Source organism: Hakea prostrata, chromosome 1 (assembly GCF_041222555.1).
Source record: "Hakea prostrata isolate BN-2017 chromosome 1, UWA_Hpros_2, whole genome shotgun sequence".
Classification (NCBI taxonomy): Eukaryota; Viridiplantae; Streptophyta; class Magnoliopsida; order Proteales; family Proteaceae; genus Hakea; species Hakea prostrata.
In genome coordinates this window covers 34057613-34080743 of record NC_142600.1, presented here as the reverse complement: position 1 = coordinate 34080743, position 23131 = coordinate 34057613, and the positions used below count along the sequence as shown (strand labels likewise).

At 39.8% G+C, this 23131-nt stretch overlaps 1 protein-coding gene across 1 annotated transcript; it reads left to right on the top strand.

Annotated features, from left to right (window-relative positions):
* The first annotated feature begins 13530 nt into the window (after positions 1–13530).
* On the top strand, positions 13531–16302 carry LOC149028804 (uncharacterized). Its single transcript, XM_089149229.1, has 2 exons — positions 13531–14237; positions 14359–16302. Exons 1-2 carry the CDS (start codon positions 13680–13682, stop codon positions 14650–14652), a joined length of 852 nt encoding a protein of 283 aa, XP_089005355.1. The 5' UTR covers positions 13531–13679; the 3' UTR covers positions 14653–16302.
* The last annotated feature ends 6829 nt before the right edge of the window (positions 16303–23131 follow it).

The window sequence follows — 23131 nt, the reverse complement described above, 5'->3', positions numbered from 1 at the left end:
GTAAAGTGGAATTTTTGCTTCACTTTACTTATCTGTTTGATACTCTGATTATATCTATTATTCTGATTCATTTATGATTCATTCTTTCTTTATTGGATCTATGATTTATCTTCCGCACTCTTGTTTTGATTGTTCATGATTATGTTATTGTTTATGTGGGAGGTTGATCACTCGATACCTGATCTTCGGGGGGGGGGTCACACTCGGGGGGGGGGGGGGGGGGGGGGGGGGGGGGGGGGGGGGCCCCCCCCCGGGGGTTTTGCGCCCCCCGGCCCCGGGGGGGGGGGCTTCTTTGTGGGGGTGGTTTTTTTTTTTTATAATAATAAATAATAATGGTAGTAATAATAATAAAGATGAATTAATTATAAAAAATAAAAAAAAAAGGGGGGTGTGGTTCTATAAGGGGAAGGGGAAAAGGGGGGGGGGGGGGGAAAATTTATATTTATATTTTTTTTTTAAAAGAAAAAAAAAAAAAAAAAAAAATTTTTTTTTTTTTTAGCTCGCTCTTGGGCTAAAGTCTTTTCCTCGGTTTTAGCAATGTGGGGAGCCATCCAGCTTTGCTCCAAAGACTTCTCAAAATGCCGAGGATCTGTCTCCTTCTTGCCGTTAATGGGTGCTATAAGCGCACTCCATACATTCGCAGGAGGCTTCATGATATACATCTTCATCACCCACTGACGCTGCCACATCCTATTCACAAGAGTTGCTCCAGTCATACAAAACTTCTCCTGGTCCAGTAAACCCGTCTGTACCATATAATTCAACATACAAAGAAATGAATGAGTTCTGACAAACTCAGTAAGGAAAACACATCTCACATACATATCAACAGTATATCAAACTGAGCATATATGTAAAGAATTATATGCAAATATATGCAGCCATAAATCTAACTATGCAAGTCTCTATATGGTGGACATGCTTTAAGATATAACACCAACCATCCTCTGGGTAGGTTTAGTCACTCTGATCCCTCATGGACTGGTTACCTCTGTTGGGATCTCGAGTTAAGAGGTTCAGTCCTCGTCAATCAACCATGGTAGGGTTTAGGTCCACACTCTCTCACCATGACCATTGGCATGAGTATTGGCGTATGTTGGGGTTTCTAATCCAATGCAAGCTCATACAGTAAAATACTACATGTAGTCCAGATACTTCCCCTATGGCACCAACCAACTCGGTTCATTATACTTCTTTACCTAGGAATGAGAAACCTCACAGACTAGCTACCGCTATTGGACTCCATTCCCTAACCCTATGGCCATCCACATATTGTTGGGGTGGATGTTCTCATGACCCCTCACGACTCCTGGCCACTCTTTGGATGTCTATGAGCCCAAACCCTAACATATGCAACCCTATCAATGCATGATCAACAGTGGACCACTAAATCTCCACACAGATTGGTTACTGTTGTAGTATGAAACAGAGTCATATCATTATTATCACGGGTCATTCGGCTTCAATTCCCCTATCGAAAGGGTAGTAGCATGTATGGGTATTTAGCCATGCAATCTAGACACCCTAGGTATGTCATCCAACAATCATGATAGTGATGGGAGCATTAGGAGACAGTATCCCATACCACAGCCTTCTAATATCCCAAGCGATGGATGCCCAAATTGACACCCATTCCATCACAATTACATCACATCACCAACCATTATTACATAACCATTTATTCTATATCACAAAGTAATAAAGTACATATAAACATCATTTATAACATATATTCGACTACTAATCATTGAATTTTACAACTACAACAAGTTATAAGAGCAATGATATATATAAGAAATCAAACAGTTCATCATAGAGCATATCATCGCATTTATATAATTAAGAGTGTCCCCTTACCTGTAGATATGTAAAAACTAAAGAAAATGCAATTAGACCTCACCAACAACAGTTCCACTAAACCTCAGAGATTACCTAAATATAGATTGCAAAGTTACATTACGTATAGGAATCAAATTAGAGCAGCAACCCACTTCCAAAGCTACTGTGACACAGCCGGTCGCTTGGGGAGGTTGGTTGGTCAAGCGACTGCCATAATCCAGCCCTTCCCTAACCCTGACCCTGACCCGGATCCATTGGTGTTTGTAGGTCCCAAGACCCGGAGTAGTGGAAGAAGAGACTTGTGGGCCCTCATAGTCGAAGATTCGGTGTATGACTCAGAGCCTATGGATATTGACAGTGATGCCCCTTACTTGGATACACTATCAGTGTTCAGTGAGAAACTGCACCTAGAAGGGGGGGAGCGTAGTTGAAGTACGTGATGCACTTTCAATCTCGTTCCAAAGGTATTTATCTAATCTAGACTTGTTGATTGACTTATAGGAGAAAATCCAACTCAATTTGGATCAGTCTGGCCTTCCATTTCCCTGTCTAAAGTTGTTGTTCAGGCTTGGTCGACTGACAAGTCGACCAGCAGATTAATAAATCCAAAGATCACAAAATTCCTTATTATTTTAACCCTACTTTATGGGAACTCGTGAATAGAACCCTACCCTAATCATTGGCACTCCAGAGCACGAGGAGTGAGCTTCCCAAAGCCCTCTCTTGAAGTTGGTGAAGATTCTTGGCCTCAATCATTGCATTCCCTCTTCATTTACTTCCTTAAGGTATGATTTCTCTCTCTTTTCTTCTAATCTACTCTTTCCTCCACTCTTTCTTACTATTGAGACTATGGCTGAAGTGCTGCAACCTTGCAAACACTTGGCCATGTGTTTCCCCTTTCATCTCCATTAATTTCTTTTCATTCTTGCTATGCTATGCATTCAATACAATCAATAGCATTGCATTTCTATGACTCTTGTCATTCCAACTTGTCTTATTGATCTAAACTGATGTGTAGATGTATGCTAGGTCAGATTTACTATTGGTTTATGATTCTAGTATAGTTCTTATCACTTCCTTAGCTGATTCCCCATCATTCCTTGCCATTGCAACAAATTCCATTTCAATTCTTGATGTTTAGCATATAGAACATAGGGTTTTAATTTGGGTATTCCTGATTGGACCATTGGATCATGATAATATTCATTGTATAGTGTCCTTATACTGCTATAATCAATCCCTCCAAGTTTTGGATTGATCCGAGCTCTGGAAGATCAGTTTCGCGCCCAAATTCACTATGCAGCCCGTTACTGTTCATCTTGGTCAACTGCTTGGTCGATTGAATCAGTTGACCAGTCAGTCGACCAAAGGAGGATAGCAACTCAACACTTGCTCGTTTTGCTCTGTTTGATCTCCGATTTGATTGTTTCCTTCTCTAGTCACAACCACGGTAGCACGCACTAACAGGGAATTCGCTCCAAAGCCAGCTTTTGTTCTATACCCATGGTCAAACCACTTAATTGGGGACTATTCTAAGTTGTACTTGCTATATTTACCAATTCAATTAAGGTAAGGACAGTTATACTCATATGACATGGACTATGTGTTTATTTCAATGATGATTGACAACTTGATATGCTTAGCTTATCAATTGTATTTAGGCATCATATGACTATTGTAGTTGTCTTTTAACAGTAGTAACATATTAATTACTCTTGTATATCATGGCTATTTAATTATTGTTATTTACATATACACTTGAATCATGCGATGTTATGATATGACTTTCAATATGATGATGTATCATGTATATGTGATATGATGAACTGAGAATGTGATTGGATAAGTATAATTTGGGATTGAGGAATGTCCTACTGACATTTCTGTCATTGAACATCGGAGGGAATAGTATGGGATGTTCTCTGAAGGTGTCCATCAACACTTTCCCGAATTATTGAATGACATACATAGGACTTGTCTAGGTGTATGGCTAGGATGTCCTTGTCATATCAGACCCGAATCGGAAGGGTATTGAGACCGAATGACCCATGGTAGTAGTATGGTTTGATGGGCGCTCAAGACCGGTAGCCAACCCATGAGAGGACATAGATCATATTACGGATACCTGAAAGGGGCCATTGTTGGTAGGGTTGCAAATAGTCAGACTTGGGCTCACGGGCGCTCGAAGATCGGTGAGTCATATCCATGAGAGGACGTGAGAGCTTCCCGTCTACTATTTGTGGATGACCAATGGGGTTGATGAGTCCGGTGAGTAATATCCGTGACTTTAGTGTGAAGGATGTAAAATCCAGCTTTTACCTAACCTTGACCCTACCCGGTCATTGATGTGTTTGTAGGTCCGAAGACCCGAAGTGGTGGTAGAAGGGACTTATGGGCCCTACTGGTTGATGACATAATGTCGGAACTCCAGTTTATGGACATTGATGATGCTGCTCCTTCCTTGAGCACATTAGCAGTGTTAAGTTAGAATCTGCACACTGATGAAGAGTGAGACAATTGAAATATCAAACGGACTCCTGTGCATAATCCGAAGGTACTTCCTAAAACTAGACCTCTTGAGTGAACTGTAGGAGAAAACCCCATGCAATTTGACCTTGTATAGCCCTTCAAGTCCGCACCTAAAGTTGCTGAACTATTCTATAAAATTCTGCAGAAACATGTTTTGGTCGATACTATTGGTCGATACTATCGACCAACAGGGTTGCTAAACCCAGATTTGAAGATTCTTGGAATATTCTTTCCTATTTATTTATTCCTCGAGACTGGAGCCCTATTCTCGCGTTGTTAACATCTGGGAACGTGGGAGAGCCTCTCAAGAGCTCCTCCTTGGTAGTCGTGAAGCATCTTCTTCATCAATCATTGCCAACCACTCATTCCTACTTTCTTGTTCCACTTTAAAGGTATGACTCTCTCTCTCCCAATCACTTTCTCACTCATCTTTCCTCTATTTTACTGTTGGGACCATGGCCAAGGTGCTGCAACCTTGCATACACCTTGCCATGAACCTTCTAAACCCCATACAATGATGTTTTCACCGATATGACTATGATTGATTCACCTCATGATTATTGACTACATATTTCCATGATTTATTGTTTACCAACTTGCTTTATTTACCAAAACTGAGATGAAGCTTATGATTAACCTAATCTATACCTTGCATATGAGTTCAATGTTACTTCTAAATGATTCCCTACCTAATTCCCCATGTTTTTCCCCAATTTGCATTAAGATGTAGCCAATGCTATGATCTACAACTCTTAACCTTGATATGTCAATTTGGGGATTTCCAAATGGACCATTGGATTATGATGATTTCTTGATAATTAGTGCCCCTATGTTGTGCTTAGACTATCCTCCAAGTTTCGTGTTGATCCGAGACCCGGAAGACCAAATCTAGGCAAGAATCCAAAAAGCCAGCTTGCTGTCCGGAAATTTATTTGGTCGATACTATTGGTCCATAATATCGACTAAATGTATCGACCAATAGAGTTGCTGTCAGCAACTTTTGCCTAGTTCTGATTCTTTTGATCTCCGATTGTTCTGATTTCTTATCTAACCTTTCATATATGCTTGTTTAGGACTTTAAGGCTATTTGGGCCACTTGCTTGTGATCTTGGACCATTCTCTTCTCCGATTCAAGGTAAGGATAGTTATCGATATAATTACCTAAGATATGGAATTTTGACTTGGTATCCCTAACTTAGTAAATATAGTTTCTAATTCATATTCTTATCATGTTAGACTTGCTACATATGTCTTTCAACAGTAGCTTTGTGTTTACATTATGTTATTTCAATGTCTTATTATGTTTATCAATTTCAATATATGATGACTTATGTCAATGTCATGAATTGAATATTTATTATGATGTTGTATCTTGTGAACTGATATGATGAACTTGGGCATGTGATTGCTTAAGTATAACTCGGGATTGACGGGTACCCTACTGGTGTTTCTGTCCTTGGACATCGGAGGGAATAGTATGGGATGTTCTCCAAAGGTGTCCATCGACGCTTCCCGGGTTATTGAATGACATACATAGGACTTGTCTAGATGTATGGCTAGGATGTCCCTATCATATCAGACCCAATTCGGAAGGGCATTGAGACCGAACAACCTGTGGTAGTAGTGTGGATTTGTGGGCGCTCAAGACCGGTATGCACTCCATGAGAGGACATAAATTGCATTACGGTTACCCGAAAGGGGCCATTTATTGTTAGGGTTGCAAATGGCTAAACTTGGGCTCACGGGCACTCAAGACCGGTGAAATGATCCGTGAGAGGGACGTGAGAGCTTCTCGTTTACCATTTGTGGATGACCAATAGGGTTGATGAGTCTGGTGAGTAATATCCGTGACTCTAGTGTGAAGGATACCGGAAAGGATCCCGAGAGGGGAGGAATGGACGTATCTGGAACTGACATGATATGATTAAGTAGATGACTTGCATTGGGCTAGGCTATACCTTGACATGCGCCAATACTTAGACCAAACGGTAATGTGAGAGAGTGGTGATCGAAACCCCCAACCAAGGATTTGTCCGAGAGGGATGCAGAACCCAATTCCCCTCGGTGATGAGTGACTGAGACTACCTAAAGAAGTATGGTGCTATGACTTAAAGTATGTCTACCATAGATGACTAGCATACTTAGAATAAAATCATATTGCATTATATGCCTCATATCATCTGCATCATGTTATGATTATCTTGTGGTTTATGTGTGGTGGAATAACTTCCTTGCTGAGTTCTTTTGAACTCATTCCTTTTCTGTTGCAATATTTTGTTAGGCTATTCTACAGGTGATTACTCTGATGGCACCCTCCCTGAGGCGGACCCGGATACCTCATACTACTATCCGGAGACTAGCTACATTGAAGACTTCGGTGACCATACCGAAGAAGATCACCCGGCGTACCAGGGTTAGCCCTGGAGTTGTACGGGAGCAGTCATGTTGGATCTCCATGGTCCTCACCTTTGAAGAGGACATATCCATTGTGGAGGAGACTTATGAGTAGTTACGCCTTCTTTTTGTGACAATTAAACTTAAAAGAATTGTAATAACTTTAACTTATCTTCATAACTTGAGACTTGTACTTAACTAAATTTTGACCTCACTTCCGCTTGGTGAAGGAGTGGATTCCGCCCACTGCCTTCTTAATTTATCTGATTTGATATTTATTTCTGCACTCTGATTATCCTTGATATCTTATTCTTGAATTCTATTTTATTGATTGTAGCTTAATATTGATTGTTCATGATTGTGTTATTGTCAATGTGGCTGATGTGGTCTCTGAATTATGGATCTTCGGGGCTGTGGATCACATCCCGGGTATGCCAGATAGGGTACCGGCTGGGTGGATGTGACAAAGGATACCGGAAAGGATCACCCAGGGCGAGGAATGGACGTATCTGGATCTGACATGGTATGACTGAGTAGATGACTTGCATTGGCTAGGCTTTACCGTGACATGCACCAATACTTATACCAATGGTGATGTGAGAGAGTGGTGACCTAAACCCCAACCATGGAATTGTCCGAGATGGATGCAGGTCCCAATTCACACCGGAGAACCCAAGATACCTGGATGGTTGAGGGAAGAGTGATTTGAGACCTACCCAAAGAAGTATGGTGCTATGACTTAAAGCATGTCTACCATAGAGACTAGCATATGTAGAGTTAGAATCATAATTGCATCATTTATCTCATATCATGTGCATCATGTTATGACTTGTATCATATGGTTTATGTATTATGGATTAACTGCCTTGTTGAGTTCCTTTGAACTCATTCCTTTTGTGCAATTGTTTTGTTAGACTATTCTACAGGTTTTGAAGAGTCCGATGGCACGTCCTTTGAAGCACCCTTTGATGAGCCACACTACCCTCAAGGTAGTGGCTACTATGAAGATTATTGTGAGGGTACCGAAGAGGACTATGCTGCACACTAGGATTAGCCCGACACTAGTGCTGGAGCAGCTATGCTGAACTTCGGATATTTATACTTATGAGGACGTATTTTATGTGACTGAGGAAACATTTGTTTAATGTCATATTTTGGATTCTCCTTTAAAACCGGATCTGTAATTTAATTTTCTTTGATATACTCATTAGATGTGATGTGTAACTTAACTTGAATTAGCTACTTTCCGCTGCCATGTGAGGAAGTGACTTCTGATCACTCACTCTCTCTCTCTCTCTCTCCTTTTGAATTATATCTATACACTTAGTATCATCTTCATTCTGCACTCTGATTATCTATCTTAATTTATTCTTGATTCTTTATTATATGCTTTTACCTGGATTATTATTGTTCATGATTGTGTTATCGTGTATGTGGGAGGCATTGTTGCTTGATACTTGATCTTCGGGACTGTGGATCACACACCCGGGTATGCCCGATGGGGTACCGGCTGGGTGGATGTGACAATAAGTGTCAAATCCACCCAACCGGTACCCTATCTAGAAGACCCAAGTGTGTGATCCACAGTCCCGAAGATCCAGTATTCAAAGAAATCATCCTCCCACATTCACAATAATATAATCAAGAACAAGATTAATTCAAATGTTAACTTTATTAATTAAAATATCCAAAAAGGGTAAGAATACAATCAAAGTGCAGAGAATGATACCAATAGAATAAATCAAAATGTAGAATGAGGCGGAAACTCATTCCACAACAGCAGCGGAAAGGTAGATCAAAAGGGTTACAAACGGTTCCCAAAAGAAAAGGGGAACGAACAACTAAAGTCTCAGCGAAGCTAAAAAAACATCAAAAGAAGGATGGAATGATATCCCAGCGCTAGCACTCAAGTGCTAAAGTCGAACTACTCCTGATAAGTATCAATCTCGTACTGATAGTCTTCACCAACGTAGTCACTATAGTCAGTATAGTATAAGTCATCAACTTGGTCTTCAAAGTACTGACTATCATAGTCAACAATAGTAGTATTACCTGCAGAAAAGTCTAACAGAAGATATTGCAAAAATGAGTGAGTTCAAAAGAACTTAGCAAGGTAGTTCAATCCATAATAACATAATAACACATGAAAGCAAACCATACAGTATGCAAAATGATATGAAACGAACAATGTAGATATGCTTCTAACTCTATGTATGCTGGTCTCTATTGGCAGACATGCATTAAGATAGAACACCATACTCCTCTGGGTAGTCTCAGTCACTCTTCCCTCATGGCTTTAATGCACGTCTATTGGGTTCTCTGCGGCAATTGGGTTAAGGCATCCCTCACGGACATTCCATGGCTGAGGTATAGGTCAACACTCTCTCATGCCTCCATTGGTATGAGTATTGGCGCATGTCAAGGTTAAGCCTAGCCAAATGCAAGTCTTCTACTTAGTTATATCAACATAGATCCGGATACCTCCATTTTTCCCATCACGGGAGCCTTTCCGATATCCTTTTCCCTAGAGTCAGCGTATCTTTAGGATAGCCATCAAGTCGAATTACGGACACATCAACCCTATTGGTCAGTTACATCATCTAACAAGTAGTTACCGTTTCCTCTCACGGATCATTTCACCGGTCTTGATTTCAGGCGCCCACATTCTACTTCGCAAATTGTACCAATGAATGGCCTCTCACGGATATTACACACCGGTCTTGATTGTCCACAATGTGATTCATGTCCTCCTCATGGATATTACGCACCGCTATTAAGTATCCACAAATCAGCATTGCAACCACAAGTTGCTCGGACTCAATTCCCTTTTCAATCGGGTCTGATATAATAGGGACATCCTAGCTAAATACTTCTAGACATGCCCTAGGTATGTCAACCAGTAATCAGGGAAAGCGCTAAGGGGCACCATAGGAAAATGTCCCATACCACCTCCATTGGTGTCCAAAGGCAAGAACACCAAAAGGGCATTCCCCATTCCCCAATCACAACCTAAGCAATCACATTCCCAATCAGTCATTCACAAGCACAGCTGATAATACAACATATAATCATTCATAATTAAATAACAATTGAATAATAAGAATAAGTACTACTGTAGTTGAAGAACTACAATAGCCATATGATTATAAGAAATTAATTACAACAGAGATATGATCATTGTAATTCTAAAACAAATACAAGTAGACATGCATATTAGGTTATTAGAGATCAACCATCCTTACCTTAAGTAATCTTTAAAGGATTCCGTAGAATTAATGAGGAAGAGGTCCAAGACTAGCAATTAAGACCTAAACAAACCATATAATAATGATTAGGAATAAGACCTAGAAGATTAGAAGTTAAACGGAAGCAAATAGAGTTGTTTTGAGGCTACTGTCTGTGTTGGTAGATTGGTTGGTCTACTGGACCAGTCGACCAATGGGACAATACGGGGCTGTAAACCCTAATTTGATTATAACTTCTTCGTTTGAAGTCCGATTGGTCCAAAATTCGAAAGGGAGCGTCCTAAAACATATTAGGACTATCCAAGAAGGTCAAAGTATCAAGTCATGGTCAAAATATAGGTTCTTGATTGAGTCATAAGGATTAGGGTTTCAACATATAGTCCATGACTCTCATGGAAAGATTAGAGTGAATAAAGATTCACCCCTGGGAATAAAAGAGTACTAACCATGTCTAGAAAAGCTTTGGGGATGACCCAATAATTAATAAAGGAAGTTAGGGTTTTCTAATTTGGTTACCTCCCATGAGGGTTAACCTAGATTGGTTCTCAAGATAACCCAAGGTAGGTTCATAGGGTGAAAAGGAATAATTTGCTTAGCAATTCAATATCAAGAATGCAATTGGGGAGGATTAGAAATTTAGGGTTTCCAATTGGATACTCTCTCATGAGGGTTACCCAAGGGTTTCCTCCCACAGTCAACCACTTGTTAGATTGCCTAGATAGGAAAGGAAAGGGATTCACCCAACCAATAATGGGGATCCAAGGAAAAGGGTGTGAGACCTTTCCCACAATCACAAACTTTGTAGGAACAACAATACAAGGGAGTGTAATCAATAATCAAAGTAACAAGAACATCAAGAACCAAGAGCATAACCTTATGGTTTCAAGAACATAGAGTGAATTGGGGAATTCACTCTAGGGCTAAAAGAATTAGAGAAGAGACCATTATAGTAGTGTAATACCCTTCTCATTACCAGGAGATCAAAAGTATAAAAGAATGAATGAATCAAAGAAGAAATGAATCGATTACTAACCTTTTAGAAGAAGAACCGATGAAGAAACCTGAACAGATGCTTGAGGATCTTCCTTGGCTTTGAAGGAGAGGCTCTAAGGTTCTTCCCATGTTCTCCAGAGGCTAAGAACTGATTGTGAGTGAAAAACACAGAGTTCCCCCCGCCCCCTTTAAATAGCATAAGAAGTCCCTAAATTGCAAGGATTTCATAAAAAGACCAATATAACCCTATTGGTCAATTGGTTGGTCGATTGGCCAATCGACCAATCAGTCAACCAACCAAGTCAACAACTCCAGAATAGGGAAATGAAGGTCCAAGACTTCCATATATTTGCATGGGCTTCAAACAACACCTCAAATAACTTACCTAGACTTGAGGAATGCCTTCAATTCATGTCCAGATAGACTTTAGGTCCAACAACTAGAGTCTCCTTCAACAATGTGCAGCTTCTTCTCCAACTCAGACAGGGTTTCTAAGTAGAGAACACCATCATCAATATCCATGGGTCATGGATCAGACACCATGTCCTCTACTGAGATGGCCCATAATTGACTTTTACTTTCAATTCAGGTCTTAGGTCCTACAAACAACAGGGTTTCCAGGTTAGGGTTAGGGTTGGATTTTACAATAAGCGACCACCCCCGTTCGAGACCACTTCTAAGTCCGAAATCCTGACTTTTGATCTCCCAATTTTAATCCAATTTTGGGATGATCTAAATCCGAATTCCGTCCTTAAAGAGCCTACAACACAAGCACAAAATAAAACCCTAGAATTCTGAAGATTCAATATTCATATCATCTCCTTCAATCAGATCTATCCTTTATTCGAATGCAAGGATCCGCTTTTGAGCTTGATCTAATCAAGATCACTAATAGGGAATAGAACCAATACAATTAACTCACTACCAATTCACAAGGAGGATGGATCCACACCATTCAAAGAGATGAGGAAAGAATATAGAGAGTGTGGAATCACTTACCTCCACTTAATTCGCAAAACTGACGAAGGATTGGATCTTCTTTGCAAACCATGCTTCTCTCACCTTCCAGCACATTTTCTCTACCTCCTAATTGTCCACAGCAGCAATCCCGAATAGAATAAGGAGTAAAAAGCTCGGGATTTGCTATATATAGTAGACTGGGGCAAAATAGGGTTTAAACCATGCAAGCAGGCATGGGTAGTCGCTTAGGGCGGTTGATTGATCAATCAACCGCCTTAAGCAACTGCCCCCTAATACTTTCTAGTATTTGGGTGCTTTGCTCAAGGGGTTGATCCCCAATTCAAACCTAACCCTATACAACATGTGGGAGAGATCTTACCTTGATCTTGGACATCTTCAAATATATCTTGATTCCAAATGGTGACCCACTTCCCCAGTCCATCAGAGTTTCTAAAGGTTCTTCTTCGGATTCCCAGCAAGGCATGTTCTTCACCAGCAAAATCCAGATCCATGGACTCAGGGTATGGATCATGGTCATCAATCCGAATACTCCACAACTTATTCTAGCTGGACCTTCGAGTACTCAGATCTGCAATAAGGATCCCAAGTTAGAAATACGGGAGTTGTTACACTTTTAGTCACAAAGCCTTAGACCCGATCCTTTGTAACTAACAACCCTATTTGTGGAACACGAGACTCTGTTTTGTTTTGGGCTGGCTAGTCTATTAGAGTCTAGTCAAGTCATTTTTGGTTACAGTGACTTACCTTTATGTACACAATAAGGAGGTGGTTATTATGACCTTTTATTTCAACTTTCCAAAACTAAGGAGTTTTTTAAGTGCAAGTCACTTTAGTTGGGGAAACTCTTGTCGTCTTCCGCGTAAAAAACTCTTAACTAAATATTCCATGGTTTCAACCCAAAATCTAGCCAAGTTTTAGTGAGGCATATTTGACCAGGCAACTTATATGTACTCAACTACATCTTCAAGGTAATTTTATATTTAAATATATGATAAGATTTTGTCCTTCATCCCAAAGAGATTTGAACTCGTATCCCATACTATGAGGTTCTAATTCTATGACGAGGATGAGGGCTAAATATGTCAGAAATAACTTCCAAGGGCAAATCTGTCAACCCATTCTTCTTGTTATGTAAGTGGTCGGGTAGGTTTGGTTTTTTTTTTTTTTTGGGTACATAAACGGGGTGGTCAAAGAGAGGATTAGATGATGTACACATGGCTGACCCTTTTTAATGTGCCAAGTGTGCCTAACCGTTTTGTAGACACTCTGGAAAGCAAAGCACAATTTATAACGTAACGTGTGTAATTGTTTGACACATTCCGTTCTCTTGTTGTTGGATTCCCATTCTAGCTAGCTAGCCGAAGAATTTCGTCCGTAAAGAATGCCAAGATGATTCGCATCACTAGAGTTACCTTCGACATCCAAGTCAGAGGCACTATTGGCGTATAAAATGGTCACGTGATAAATTTCCTTTTTTTTTTTTTTTTTTTTTTTGGCCAAATCTATTTGGTATTTAGAATTTAGTTCTTTAAGAATGAAATTTACGAATGGACCCCTTCCTGTACCTTATACATTGTTCTACCGCGATTTTCACTTTTCTAGTTCCTCCCAGATTCTTTCACAAATCGTCTCGTCTTCCCTGTCGAATTCGATTGCAAGAGAAGTGGAGAACCAAGAAAGGAAAGGAAGTTTGGGGATATGAAGAAATGCGAACTGTGTAACCATCCTGCACGGATGTTCTGTGATTCCGATCAGGCGAGTTTGTGTTGGAACTGCGATGCCAAGGTTCACTGTGCTAACTTCCTCGTTGCAAGACATTCGAGGAATTTGCTTTGCCATGTCTGTCAATTCCCAACCCCTTGGAAAGCTTCAGGTTCTATGCTTGGACGGACGATCTCTGTTTGCGACAAGTGTTCTAATAATAACTGTAATGGCAGAGATGAGGGAAGTGAAGTAAATCAAGAAAGCGAGGCAGAAAATGACGAAGATGATGGGATCGCCGGAGAATTAAATGATGACGGCGAGGATGACAGTGGTGATAATGGAGATTTAGACAGCGATGATGATGATGATGATGATGAAGATGAAAGTCGAGAGAATCAGGTAGTCCCCTGGTCTTCCACTTCGCCTCCACCGGTCGAGAGTTCTTCGAGTGGCGATGAATCTTCAATTAGCGGCCAGAAAAGAGGTTTTGCAGAATTGACCATGCCGTTACCTTTAAAAAGGATGCGTGAGAGTGCAGATCTCGGTTTCCATGTAAGTATGGATTTGCTTCTTTTTTTTTTTTCTCAGAATGGAAAGTGATTTCGAATTCCCTTTTTTTTATATATATTATGTTTCTCCGTTCCTAACTGGTAACTGATTCTCTTTATTGCAGGAAGGTCTTGGCTGCTCATCTTCCAATCGAAACGAACATTCGCCGGTAACAGCAACTGAAGCGACAGTTAGGGTTTCAGACGACGAGGAACCATCTTCCCGCGGCTCATTCAGGCCTTCTAAAAGCTTAAAAAGGAACTCGACGATTTCACCTGTTGAACAGCCGGGAGGAGCGGCGTCGACAGCGGCGGTTGTGTGCTCTCTTCAGTACGATGGACTACTTTCCGGCAAAGACTCCACCGCAACCATTCTAGGTATCTGCGAACTGGGCAAACATCCTGCTAATCAATCGTAACCGTCAGATCTGAATAGATTTATTATATTTTTTGCTAACATGTATTAATTTGAGATTTCTATTTCTATGATTGGATGCCATTGTTGGCACTGACTTGTCAATATCAACAAAGGTAGTGGTTACTGGTTAGTTAGTAAATTTGTGCCAATTTGCCAAAGCGTGAGTCTCCTTTTTGCTTCCAAATGCAAATAATGTGTCTTCTGATGATCAGATCAGTGTGTGGCTGCCTGCCCCTCCTGGCTCTGGTGGTCCTCAGTCGTCACGCCTCATTGACACGCATAGTCATCCAGCTTTCGCCGGATTGCCAACTCACGTTGTCCTTGCACTTGCACATCACCTCACAAAATGCCTATTCTTTGAACGAAACCATGAAACCAAATCCATCAACTGCGTGACCCATCATCTCTTGGGGAATTATTAGTGCTGACTTGTTCTTGCCTTGTCATTTTCTCTGCTTGGACTAGGGGGTCTGCTCCATTTTCACGTCTCTTGTCTTACCAAGAAGATATTTTTGAGTCCAGCGGTTGGGGAGAACCATATGGTCTCGAATGGTTTTGAACCGCAAAGTAGAGGATGGGGTTTACATGGGACCTTTTGAGATTTTTATGTCTATGTTTTTTTAATGTTTATAAATGGATCCCACTCTCTATCTTGTGGTTCAAAATCCTCATATTGTTCTCTGCTGACTGGAAGATGATGCAGACTTCTTATTTTTTTTGAATTTTGATTTCTTCTTCAAACTTTTGTCTAATATAGAACAATTTGAATTTTTCCACTTAAACAATTTTCTAAGAAGGTCAATATTCCAAAATTTGCTGTTAGCTAGCCTATACATTGATTTCAATAAATTCATTGGAGAGGAAGGAAAGCATGTGTTATGTTAGACTTTTAATAATAAGATTGTGGTCAGGTTTTCACATGCCACGTGTATTCCATTAGAGTTGCTGCCTTCAATTTTGGTCCTTATAATAGTAATTAAATTACAACCTAGACTTTATTGATCTCTTTATGGAATGGGAGTACTTCCAAGATTTAAGCTAAAGAAATTTGAAAATAGGAAGTGTATGGTGGAGATTATATGGGTGGTTGAGTGTTATGTTTGTGTGGTTGTGGTGCATTGTCAGGCAAGTCTCCCTTAATGTTGAGACAGCCATAAGATTACATGAGAATCATTAACGTTAGTAAACTTGTGATGAAAGCTACTTCTCTAGTTAACTTTATTGGAAAGAAAGTATGAATTGTTGCAGGATGCTTTGAGGGCCCACTTCTTTTGTGTTTTGCTTAGATAAGGAGTTCTGACTTCATGGGCTTTGGTTTGAACTTTTGTCCATTTTAACGTATGGCCTATGGTGAAAGCAAAATGGATGGAAGGGAAGTTCTGCACTTACTTTAATGTAGTAGAGGTGTAGCGCATATTTATCATGTAAGCTGCTATCCAATGGCAACACATGGCTCTCTGGCTATCAGAGAAACAGCAGTTGTCAGGATAAGCCAAGTGGGATCAGGATCTCGGTGGATCGTTGATTTTTAAGATCAAAATTTCGACTGGAATCTTGATTTTATGGTCCATGTTTTTCGCCTAACGATTCAATGCATTTATGGCGCTAAAACGAAGCAAAATTCACTAAGTGGGGGCTAATGTCTAAAGTTAATATCATGTGTTAGGGTCTCTCTCTCTCTTTCTTGTTAGTGTTATCACCCAAAAAACAAAAAAAAAATTCAATGCTATGGTTTTGGTTATCCATACATTTTAGAGCAAATTGCACTGACACCCCAACATAAAAGCTTTAAAGCATTGACACCCCACTTTATGTTTCAAAAACATATAGATCATATTCTATTAGAATGGTTAGTTATATTATCACAAAAACTATGGCGTTTGGTTTCGCAATTCCCTGGAATTAGATTCCAGGGGAATCATGAGTCCAACAAAAAACGTGTTTGGTTAAAAATTGAGTCTGATTCTAAGGGGATCATGAATCAGCTCGGATCCACGTTTTAGCCTAAAAAACCAAATCCACTGGAAACCACCTCTTGAGGTGGTCTCCAAATAGACTCATTGTTTCGAAGCTGGGGTATAAATACGAGAGACTCACTTTCAGAATCACTTTTATCGTGAAATTTTCTCAAGACTTCTTCGTCTCTGCGAGTCTTTCGTTCCATCATCGTCGAGCACTACTGCTTGTTGATCTCCAGCTTCGATTTTGCTTCTCTAGGGCTCAGCTTGTCTCTGCGAGTCTTCCGTTCCATCGTGATAACATCTGTGCTGGTTCGTTTACCATCCAGCTTCGATTTGGCTTTTCTAGGGTTCAGCTTGTCTTTGCGAGTCTTCCATTCCATCATCGTAACCTCTTTGCTAGTTCGTTGAGGTTGAGATTGTGTATGCGATTCTTCCTTTCTGTCGTTGTAACATCTTGCTGGTTCGTTGAGGTTGAGATTGTCGTTGCTGGTTCCTCTCCGTTGTCGTCGTCGTTGCTGGTTCCTTTCCGTTGTCGTCGTCGTTGCTGGTTCTCTGCTAGTTCGTCGTCGAGCACTGGTGTTTCGTTGAGCTCCATCGGTTTTTTTTTTCTAAGCTTCAATTTGGCTTCATTCACACCCATTTCTGCAAAAAGGTAACATCTCTCTCTTATATGCCTTCACTGCAATTGTTCCAGTGGATTCGGTTTTTATTTCTCTATTGTTTCTGCAATGGGTAAAATAGATGCTGTGTTATTTTTTGATCTCCCTATAAATGATGAGGATCTTGGTGCTTGTTCCAATGTTTTGACTTGTTGATTAATTATTTCGTATTTCTATCTGTTGGATAAGAATCCATTTGTTTGGGTGTTGCGTTTCGAGCCCCTACTGATATCATGCACATTGAAATTCTGTCAAACCGAATCACAATGTTGTATCATGGATTCTTGTTCTTATGTGTGTGGGTTTTTTTTACTTTCTTGTTATGTATTTTTGTTTGCAACAAATAGGTAAAAACATTTGTCTTTTCAACATGTATTGTTAAGGGTACATTAATATTTCACCTGTCTGTTCTCATGGCTTAAAACAAAAAATCCTTGCTTGGAAAGATTATGAGGTTCGATGTAGATAATCTACCAACTGAGTATCATAACGTCATTCTCAGTAATTTATACCTATTCCCATATCAATTGACTGATGTTATAATCTACCAACTGAGTATCAATGTTGCTTACCTTTCTCATATCAATTGACTGATGTTATAAGCCACCAAGGTAATTGTTGACTGGACATAGTGTATAGTGAATACCTTTTGTGTCACGCCCTCCCAGCCGGTACCCTATCTGGCATACCCGAGAGTGTGATCCACAGCCCGAAGATCAGGTATCGAGTGATCAACCTCCCACATAAACAATAACATAATCATGAACAATCATAATAAAAGTGCGGAAGATAAACCATAGATCCAATAAAGAAAGAATGAATCATAAATGAATCAGAATAATAGATATAATCAGAGTGTCAAACAGATAAGTAAAGTGAAGCAAAAATCCCACTTTACAACCAGCGGAAAAGTAGCTCTAAAGAGAATAAACTAAATAAAATCTAATCCCAGTAGCAAGTACATTGGGTAACTAAATTGTTCTCCACTTTATAGACAACATCCTTATAAGTGTAAATCTCATAAATGGCACAAGGACGCTTCCACTCAATGGTCGGACTAAGCATCGTACGGAGCATCACCACTCGCGGGATCTTCAGAGTAATTGTGGTAACCGCAATCACCTTCCTGGAGATATGCCTCTTCGCCTTGCGCTTCTTCATAGGGACCGTCATAATACTCGGTACTGCAGGATAGTCTAACAAACATTGTACAATAAAGGAATGAGTTTCAAAGAAACTCGGTAAGGCGATTAAAAATCCATAATAACATAAATGGCAGGATTCCAGAACAATCATAAATGCAATATGATATGAGACAAGCAATGAATGAATGAATCTAACTCTATGTATGCTGGTCTCTATTGGCAGACATGCTTTAAGTCATAGCACCGTACTTCTTTAGGAAAGTCCACTCACATCCTCAACCATTTAAGATATCTTGGATTCTCTCACGGATCATTTCACCGGTCTTGAGAAGCCGATTGGTAATGGGTCCTTCATCCCTCAGGACAAACCTTGGCAGGGGGTTAAGTCAACACACTCTCTCACAACCATTTGGTATAAATCTTGGCGCATGTCGGGGTAAAACCTAGCCAAATGCAAGTCTTCTACTTAGTTACATCAAGTCGGATCCGAGATACTTCCATTCCTCGTCCCCGACGATCCTTTCCGGTATCCTTCACACTAGAGTCCTCATAGTCCCTGACTACGGACTCATCAACCCTATTGACCATCCACATATGGTAAACGGGAAGCTCTCACATCCTCTCACGGGTTGGTTACCGGTCTTAAGCGCCCGTGAGCCCAAGTCTAACCATATGCAACCCTACCAATAAATGGCCCCCACAATGTGATTCCTGTCCTCTCACGGGTTGGTTACCGGTCTTGAGCGCCCATGAATCCCCATTGCTACCACGGGTCGTTCGGTCTCAATACCCCTCCGATTAGGGTCTGACATAATAGGACATCCTAGCCAAACACTACTAGACAATCCTAGATATGTCATCCAACAGTTTGGGAAGGTGTCCCGAGGGCATCTCCGGAAACATCCCATAATATTCCCGTAGTAGTCCAAGGACAGAAGTGTCAAAGGACACCTCTCCTTTCCAAACCATACTTAAGCATACACATGCATCAATTCATATCATCACATATATGGTAACTTCATATATGGAAAGAAATCAATAATTACAATCACTTGTATAACATTGGTAAGTAAATCATACATGAATCAATTCAATATGAATAAGTAATGCTACTGTAATCAAAGTTATGCAACAGTAGTATATCATTGTAAGAATCTAATTTAGGAATCATATCTATGATATTCAAATATAGAAACTAGATTCATGCTATCTATGTAATTAAGGAAATAACCATCCTTACCTTTTATAACTCGCAAAGGAATCCTAAGAAATCAAGTAAGATCTTGGCAAACTTGAGAAGAATGTCCTAAACAAGTATATACAACATATTAGGAAAGATCCCTAACAGAAAAGATACCAAAACATCCAACACGGACCAATTCTGGAGTTGCTTTGTACTCATTGGTCGAGTGGATTGGTCGATGGTCCGATCGACCAATCGATCGACCAATGCAGAGACGATAGCCTAAAAAAAACAGAGTTTTAAGATATGAAATCCGAATTTGGTGGTTCAAAAGGGTACTAATCAAGGGGTAAACTACATCAGCAGTAATCTAACATATAGGGGACCTCAAAACACCAATCAAATCAAGATATCAAGATCCAAATTAGGAAACAAAAAGTTACCATAATTAGATCAACCATGGATCTTGATGAATTCGAAATAGAAATCAAAGACAAGAACAATAGGAGGATGGATCATTGCTTCAGGTAATGGTATCATGAAAACATACTTAGATCTTCAAGGAACAAGGCTTAGAAGCATAAATCTAAATTAGGAAATAAAACCTACCATATATGTAACTACCATGCTTCATGAAGAACACATAGTATGGTAGAAGAGAACAACTAGAGATTGATAGATCATGGATCATGGAAAGAAAACACAGTAACTAACTACTAACATGATCAACATAGAAGATCCAAAGAGATCAGAATTCAAATCCGATGTTTAACAAGATTAGATCATGGTTTGATCATGATTCCTTCAAAAGCTTGCAATGATCATGGTTAAGATCATTGTTCTAGCCTCAAATCCTTAGGATGATCATGAGAACATGTTCAGAGATGTTTGCAACAGAGAATGCAGCTTCTCTTCTACTGTCTCAACTCAAAAATGAAAGAAAAACAAAGATGGAGGAGAAGAAGAGAGAGTAGACATACCTTTTGATGCAAAAAAAAGAGTTTCGACGAAGATCCGTCAAGAAAACACCAAGGATGCAAGGGAGATGACTTGCAGAGGTCTTTGGTTCGTTCCAGAGAGTTTGGAGGCAGCAAATACGAAGTGGACTCGAGATTGGACTTAAATAGAGCAAGAACAACCTAATTGCCAAAGACAGCACTCATTGGTCGAGTGGATTGGTCGGTCGCCCGATCGACCAATCGGTCGACCAATGCTGACAGCAAGACCAAAACAGGGAATTGAAGGCCCAGATCAAATCCAATCCTAAAGGGGTTTTGCACACAAGTCAAGTGTCTTACCTAATAGGTAGAAATGCCTTCAAACCAAGATAGAGAGCACTCCAAGTCCATCAACTAATCCGATCTTCATCAAGATTCAGTTTCCATAAATAGAACTTCCTCATCAACTTTCATGGATTCAAAGCCAGACGCCAAGTCCTCTACTGGGATGGCCCAAAGCTGACTTCTTACTTTACTTCGGGTCACTGGACCTACAAATAACAAGGTTTCCGGGTCAAGGTTAGGGCTGGGTTTTACATTTTGGGTGTAAACAAAGGAAAAAATTAAGACATAATACAAACTCACTTGAGTTAAACGCTACAAAACAATCAACTGTTTGATCCTTTATCCTGGACTTTAATCCCATTTAATTTCACTTCCTTCAATTATTTGCACACTTGTTGCGATGCCAATAACAAAGTATGGACCTTAGATTTATAGCCAATGGCAAGTTGGCTATAAATAGAAAGAGATCCAAGAGGTTGACATTAGCAGGTGCATGAAAGGGATCCTAATTAAACTGGGTATTCATCAAACCTCTTATCTTCAATTATAGGATCATGCAACATTGGATCTAGTACTTGAAGCTGTTGTTGGTGGTGGTTGGTACTCTCATAAAGTTTTGGTCTTGCCATGTTTTATATTATGTAGTTACACTTATATAAAATTATATATTATACTTAACAGGGAAAACAAATTAATCCAAATTAAAGAAAAAAATTGTCATATCATTAGCCCTTAACCCAGTAATAAATGGTTGTTCAAAGTGATTCAGGTTGAATCTACTCACAGAATCAGGGTAACCAAACAGCTTTTTCAAACAGATTCACTTTTAGAATCAGGGTAACCAAACAGTTTTTCAGACAGATTCACTTTCAGAATCAGGGTAACCAAATGGTTTTTCAGGCAGATTCACTTTCCAGAATCAGGGTAACCAAATGGTTTTTCAGACAAATTCACTTTCCAGAATCAGGGTAACCAAACAGTTTTTTTTTTACGAATATGATTCTACAGAACTTAATTCCACAGACTCATGATTCCCTACAGAAGCGGATTCCAGGGAATTGCGGAACCAAACGCCACCTTATAGTCTTCCAAGAAATCTTATTCTCATTTACCCAAAAAAAAAAAAAAAAAAAAAAAAAAAGACATTCTTTTGCCTATGAAGCTTATTTGATAAAGACATTGTTTTTGGGTTTTTTTATTTTTTTTTCTCCTCAAATTTTGTGGTAAGGGCATTTTTTAAATTAAAGAAAAATAAACAATAGGTTAACTGTTTCACTAACAGAACGGACTAATGTGTTTAATGAATTGGGGTGTTTGTGTTTTTTAAACATAAAGTGGGGTGTTAGTGCTTTAAAGCCTCTATTTTTGGGGTGCTAGTGCAATTTGCTCTACATTTTATGAACCTTTTCACTTGTTATTTTCTAATTAAATAAAGCATAAAATCAATTAGTATGTCAATTAATACGCCAATTAAAACGGTAATTGTTGTTGCAGAATTCGGACCCTCCTGGTCGATCACTCAAACCTGCAAAAACGTGCTTGACCGGTGTGGTCGAGTATCGTCTCCGACAAACAAGTTAGTTCACTCTGAATAAAAGGACCAACCTCCTATTACTCAATCTCCCAGTTAATAAAATAACTTAAGAGCGCATACCTTATGTCAATGATGATATGTGTTTATATAATTCTCATTGGTCAGTTACCTATGGAGTTTTGGTTTAGAGTCTGATACGAGGAAAATTGCACCAAACCAGGTTCATAATCTTCATCCAAGTTAGACCGTAGTTGGGGACCCACCAAACCCTAATTTAATGATCATAAAGGCGCCGCATTTCAGTTATCAATCCGGTAAGATCTCCAGAACCTTGCGGTAGACGAAGCTAACTTATAAGAGGCAACTATCAGCAAAGTAGTGAGGGAATCCTACCGAGATTGGTAACTAATTGCATTCCCGAATATCTAGAAGGAAACCCTACGATCGGATGGCCACCAAAAGAGATCAAGACTTCACTCAACTGTCGAGAATTGGAGGTAAAGTCTATATAAACAAGTGATCCGCTCACTTCAGAGGTATCTAAATCATTCCCCAATTACGTATTCATTATTATGCTCTGCAACTTGCCAGAGTCTTGGTGATTAGTTCAGTAACTAACTTAAGCTTCGGAGGTGGCCTCCCGACCCCCATGGTCGGCCCACATCTAACTCTGTTTTGCAAGCCATCATCAAGGAATCTAGAGGCTTAACATTTT

Coding starts and splice junctions, on each gene's coding strand:
- LOC149028804 (XM_089149229.1), top strand. CDS start 13,680: ATGAAGAAATGCGAACTGTGTAACCATCCTGCACGGATGTTCTGTGAT. Junction 14,238..14,358: donor GTGCAGATCTCGGTTTCCAT/GTAAGTATGGAT, acceptor TCTTTATTGCAG/GAAGGTCTTGGCTGCTCATC.